The 6,558-nt window shown below is 45.5% G+C and overlaps 1 protein-coding gene across 1 annotated transcript; it reads right to left on the reverse strand.

Annotated features, from left to right (window-relative positions):
- Window positions 1–284: 284 nt before the first annotated feature.
- Window positions 285–1,173, reverse strand: LOC125525444. Its single transcript, XM_048690454.1, has one exon. It carries the CDS (start codon window positions 1,033–1,035, stop codon window positions 433–435), a length of 603 nt encoding a protein of 200 aa, XP_048546411.1. The 5' UTR covers window positions 1,036–1,173; the 3' UTR covers window positions 285–432.
- Between the last annotated feature and the right edge of the window lie 5,385 nt (window positions 1,174–6,558).

Raw genomic sequence — 6,558 nt, forward strand, 5'->3', positions numbered from 1 at the left:
CATAAGTATGATATATAAATAGTATCTATATCAATATAAAAAGATTCACAGAGGCAGATTTAATTAATTTCAGCTATTAAATTATGTTAATCCAACGACCTAGACTGCTTCAATATCGAGCGCTCAACACGTTTAGCGTGCAGTTAGTTTCATGTCAAATATAGTGCTAATCACATAATAACACGCAAATAATATTCTACTTAATATCCACATATATTTAATATACCTTTAAATTAACGTGCATTTTACGTACACATTGACTAGTGATATATAAGTATGATATACATATATATGTGGCTTTTAACTGGGAATAACATGCATCTGTCATATGCCATGTCTAACCGAATTATGTACTAAGACATCTGGAAGCTCACTAAAAGGTGCACTGAAAGCTCAGTCACGAAGAAACAAAACAATCGAAGGCCTGGACGGCTAGAAGCTCCGGTTGTTCATTCGGCTGCGGACCCGCCGTATGAACATGTCAGCGGCGTGGTCGATCTCCTCCTTGATGTTGAACTCCTTTCCGTCCCCTTCCCTGCACCTCCTGATGACGTCCATCACCGACGGCTCGTCGTCAGGCAGCCGATCTTCCTCCATTGCCTCCGCGCCACCACCGCGTTCCTCCTCGTCGACATCGTCGCCCTCCTGGAGGCTGCAGTCGTCATCGTTGTCGTCGAACAGTGAGTGCGTCCAGTCTGGGTAGCCGTAGTGGCCGTCATCGTCGTCGCTGACCACTTCTTGCAACAGCTCGGAGAGGCCTGGGACGTCGACTCCATGCATCGCGGCCTGCCCGTCCTCCTCCGCCGCCATCGTCGACGAGGCGTGGACCTTGCGGTGGTCGTGCACCGGGTCTCTCTGGCGGCCCGGCAGGAGGGCGCGGAGGTGGCGCGACACGGTGCCGACCATCGCCGTCCTGTGGCGGAACGAGGCGAGGAAGAGGAGCCGCGCCCTGAGGACGCCAGCCCTGCCCCTCAGCGCCCGCACCGCCTTCCTCAAGAACTCGGCAGCTTTGCTGATCTTCGTCTTGGCCTTCATCTTTCCGGGTAGCTTCTTTCGAACTCCTTCTTGGCTACCTAGCTAGTTCTTTAGCGAGTGCAGGAATGCGGACAAGAGAGAACAAATTGGTGCTGCTGGTTATCAATTGCAATTAACGAGTGCGTGTGTGGTACTGGTAATGGCGAGACTGAAGTGTTGATGCATGGGACATGTGCCTTGTTTTAAGGACACGGGAGCTCAATTATTTATAGATGCAGGCAGCTAGCCAACTCAGGGTAACCGGGAAGGTCAAAAGAAGGAAAGGTACCAAGAAACTTGGGAGCTCGACAAAGCAAAAGCTCTTTTTGAGGAGAGACACTGCCCAATCAAACTCTTCTATGGACCAAAAGCTCTTTTTGAGGAGTGCACTTCAGGAATGCATTTTACCTTTCGGGTGAGGATGTCCACTCTATATTCAAACTACAGAAAGTTGGGAAATACTTTGATATTTTTGAAAGAAAAAGAAAATATAGTATTTCAAACATCCTCCATCCATTATAACGAAATCCGTGTACTTTTGTGTAAAACCACCCAAACTCTGAATATTTCTCATTGACAAACAAAAATCTCTAGCTTTTTTTTCACGAATACGCAAAGATTGAATATCATTGCATTGATAGGAGAGAAGAATGAGTACAAGGAGCGGCTACATGAGCATCACCTACATGAGCTGGCATGAGCTTAGGAGACCAAAGCTGAGGGACAAGGGTTGGTCAGCCGTAACAAAAAATATGAAAAACTATCTCTTGGGTAACATAGTGGCCAATCACTGGCGCCGGCACTGGCTCAGAGGCGGATGTCTTCTTTTATGGACACACGAGATGCGAGACCGAAGGTCGTTCCCCATCAAAAATGCATCTGTTCCGGTGTCTTCATAGTCCCCAGGCGGTGAGCGTGATAGAGGAAAGACCATTGCGAAGTGCGGAGGGGGAGGAACAGCTGGAAACAGCCCACCATTCAGTGAAGGACGTGTCGATGTGGAGGGCAAAGTAACCATAGATCGGGACCACGAGAGCACCTTGTGCGAAACGTGTTGAAAGTGTGTTCATTTGTATGGAGTCCAGTAGTTTTACATAATACTCACGAAACTTCATGTATTTCTACTTTTTAATAGCAAGACCTTGCATTCATGAACAACAAGAATATCTCTATTGTGGAGTTGTGGAGCGCCCATATTTATAATGTATAGGCCTCATCAGTGGCGGAGCCAGGATTTTCAACATGGGTATGCGGAGTAAAAAAATTGTTGCACAACCATGTAAGAAATAAAAAAGTTCATAATAATAACAGCGAAACTACAAATTATTCATTGTAGCAACCGTTTCTCTAATAATTCAGTTGGATCGTAATAAGGAGAAATGATGGTGTTTTTCTTTATTTGCATGAAGAATTTACCCTCAAGAAAAGTAATCAAGCAATCATTTAAATAGTGTTCCTCTATGGTGGAAAATCTTTCAAATTCGAATGTTTATAATTCAGAAATTTAGATGCATAAAACTGACCTTGGTTTCCTTGCACTTCTTCAGAAGTTTTATAGCGAGCCAATGCAGACCATGCTCAAAATTGACTGAACACTACAGTAGATCAACCAAAACAAAATTAGGGAATGAAGATAACCCTCTATTCTCGACTAACAGTTCAAAGAAATTAACAAAATTGCGGGAAAAGGAAATTATAATTAAACACTCCCAAAAAACAATCAGACGATGGACGAACTGCTCATGTCGTTGTTGCCACTTGTATGCTACTGGCAGATGCGCCGTGATGCTGCCGACTGCGTACTGATGTACTGCGAAGCAGCGAAGGGCGTGGGCTGGTTAAGGAGATCGATCAGCAAGATGCGGCGATCTGCGATGGCTGACAGATGAGATAATGCTGCGGCGGCGGTTGCTCTCCTCGACTTCGATCAATCAGCTAGCAGCCTGGCTAGCGTTAAGCCTCAAGGATGAGGCCCCGTAGCACTGTAGTAGCAACGTAGCAGCCCAACATAGGCCCAACTGGCGCTGAATCGTTCGTCTGTTCCGTTTATACAGCCCTGTACGTACAACGAGACCGCCATACACTTTATAAATGCATATAGAAGCTTATATACTGAATTTTTTCTGCAAAAAATATTGGGTATGCATTGCATACCCTTGCATTAGCCTAGCTCCGCCCCTCATGTAGTCTTTCGATAAAAAGAAGGCAAGCAATGCAAAAAGCAATAAAATAAACACACAATACATGAATAGGGTTTAAGAAACATCATTAAAAATAACATAATGAAGAACACTAACTTTTCCATGGCAGTGTGAACGGCCGTAGGAGGAAGAACTTCGTTCACACCCTTCAGAGTGAGCAGGGCATCGCCATCACTAGGGAGGACAAGGAGAGTGTAATGTTATCTTATTTCCTGAGGCAGCTTGATTCTCAACTAGAACAATCTAAGACATCCTCATCCACAAATTGTTGAAATTTGGCGCCCCTTCGCGAGCAAGAGATAAAAGTATGGTTTTCTTTTCCCCTTCGTCGAGGCATCGGCCCGGGACGGATTCATGAGAGTGTTCCTCAAGTCTTCTAGTGGTAAGTGTTGTTGGGAGATCATCAAGAGGGGTGTGGTTTCGGCCATCTTGCAGTTATCGTTCCTCCGAGGAGACTGCGCCCCCTTATCAACTTTGCAAACATCATCATGTTGCCCTAGAATTCTAATGTGTATGGGGTGTGCGGTTACCGGTCAATTAATCTCATCCACAGCCTCCAAGATCTTCTCCAAGCTTTTGGCCAACATGATCATGCTGATCATGTCGATGATAGTTTCCAAGTGCCATAGTGCCTTCATCCAGAAACATCGTATCTATGACAACTTAATGCACAAAGGCCTTTGAATCTTTCACTTGGTCTATCTTCTAGAAGTGCTGCATTGGCTGGGTTTTGGTCAATGCTGGCGGGATGGTTTTCCTTTTTGTCCCTAGACTCTTCGTCCTTGATGATCATGCTAAATGGGAATCCCGACCTTCCTTCGGGCATGCTTGCGGGTTACGTTAGGGTGATCCACTACCTCTGATGCTCTTTATCCTGGTCACAGACCACCTGCAGCAGATCCTTCGACTCACTTATTTGAGGGGTGTTCTCAAACCCATCCGGTCGCGCACTGCGTGTGCAGGATTTCAGTCTTCATAGATGATGCATACATTTGTGGAATGCATAAAAGGAGAAGTTATTCACAATTTCCGCTATGCTTGCAAATTTTGGGAAGGCTAGCGGACTCGTCACAATTTTTCTAAGACGGAGTCCCTTCCCATCAAGTGCACTGGCATTAACCTTGTTGACGTCCTATCCACCTTCTCAGCTAAGATTGCCTCCTTGGTCAATACCTGGGTCTCCCCCTGCACTTTCATCGGCTGCGCACGATTGACTTCCAACCCCTCATCAATAAGACTACTAGAAGGTTGCAGGGTTGGATGGGTAAGCACCTTAACAAGCCTAGGAGAGTTGCACTCGCCAAGTTCATTCTCTCCACCACCGCTGCATACCACATCATGGCGATCACCCCCAAGTGGATCTTCAAACTCAACAAAATAACGTGCAACGTCATCTGAAGAAAGGAGGACCATGAGTAAGCATCTGGTGGTCGTTCATTGGTCAACTGTTTGCCGTCCAAATAATTTGGGTGGCCTTGGGATCGCCAACATTGAGATATTTGGACGTATGTTGTGCCTCCCCTGGCCCTAGTTATAATGGACAGACCTTGGGAGGCCATGGTGGTAACACAACTCCCATGCGATCAAGTTTACATGGACCTTTTCTGGGTCTGCACCACCATCACCATTAGGAACAAGCACAAGGGGCTTCTCTGGCATGATAACTAGAGCGGAAGGGGGGGGGGGGGGGGGGGGGTGAAGTCGCTAGTACTAGAGCTATACAAGATTGCTCCCAGAAAGAACAAGATTGTGTTCTACGACTGAGTGGTGATAAATGGATTAGAGCACTTGGTATGATAACGCTCTTACCAAAACTAGGGGAATATGTCACTCTCTCGGCCTGGACCAGCCAATTCCAACTAGCGCCCAACTAGGAGGATATCATCACCTGTAACCTGAGTATCAATTGGATTATTTAATCAAATCTGCTTATGCACCCCAGTTCCTCGCTCATCTTGAGTCCAAATGCTTCGCTTGGCTTGTCCTCCATGGGACAATTCTCAATGTGGCTCCAGTTAGTGGGATGATTTATTTTCCAAAAAACCGGAGGAGGGTACATGTATTATGGTAGGCTTGTCTACAAGCTTTGGAACATCTGAAAGAAGAGGAACGAGCGTATTTGTGCCACCACTTGTATGATGCACTATGAGGTGGCGATGTTGGCCTTCAAGGATATCAAGGAAAGAGAGATGGTGCTTGTTGGAGCCATGCCCCCAGAGGGTTTCAGCTGAAGTAGCTCTGTATTTCAGTTTCTTATGGATTTTGCTATGTTCCCTAAAAAACAGTACGCCAATCTGTACATACTGGTTTCACCTATTTTCTTATATAAAAAAGGCAACGCTCATGCCAGTTTCCAAAAAACATAGAAATTGTGCAGTGCACATACATTGGAGCATTCTAGACCTTCGGATGGTACTTGGATCACCATGTGGTTATGAAAAAATTGTTGTACATGCATCCATCTGTTACTACATACTCCCTCCGTTCCATAATGTAGTGCGTCCGTATTTTTCTCGAGATTTAACTTTGACCATAAGTTTATCCAATGTGGGCTATGTGGCGGGAGCAAAAATTATACCATTGAATTCGAAGTTTTCAATGGTATAATTTTTGTTCCCGCCATAGTCGCTCATATTGGTTAAATTTATGGTCAAATTTGAATCTAAGAAAGTGCGGGTGCACTACATTATGGAATGGAGGAAGTACTTGTATTGTTGCAGAATTTGATGAATTTACGGTTACACAGCCAGCTGAATTATTTGGGTGTTTCAGTCGAGTTCTGCGTGAGAGCAAACCGACACCCAGGTAGAGAGGAGACAATGCGACTGAGGTATCCCTGGCATGCCTCATCAGGACCACGCCGGAGATTGGATGCCGCAATGTTGCTGCAGGGGGGCATAGCAGCAGGTTGATCCGTGCAGGCATGGGACCTTGTACATTGGGGTGCCACTTGGATTCGACGAAGACCGAGCTTGAAACGGATGTCGTGACGTCACCGGCGAGGGATCATCAAGGCCTCGCCGAAGGCAGGGACAATATGGCTTATCGCGGCCTTGCCGCAAGAGGAGAGGCAAGGTTTGGAGGAGCAAGAATAAATGTTGTATAAAATACAAGTCCTATTATAACCTACATAAATCTGAAAATCATGTTAGCAGAAACTTACGGCATTTGGGTGATCATAATTTTCCCCATAAAACATTGCATAAAATTGCATTATATATATCAAGCGGGTGTCGACAGAAGGGGTATAAAATCTGAATTTGGACATGCATATGGGGTACACCTGTCCCTGCGATCTCAGTCTCTCAATCAGTTGTTAGAATTGACCATGACAAATCAATGA

Source organism: Triticum urartu, chromosome 7 (genome assembly GCF_003073215.2).
Source record: "Triticum urartu cultivar G1812 chromosome 7, Tu2.1, whole genome shotgun sequence".
NCBI classification, from domain to species: domain Eukaryota; kingdom Viridiplantae; phylum Streptophyta; class Magnoliopsida; order Poales; family Poaceae; genus Triticum; species Triticum urartu.

Excerpts from the sequence above, each read along its gene's own strand:
- LOC125525444 (XM_048690454.1), bottom strand. The coding sequence starts at position 1,035 with ATGAAGGCCAAGACGAAGATCAGCAAAGCTGCCGAGTTCTTGAGGAAG.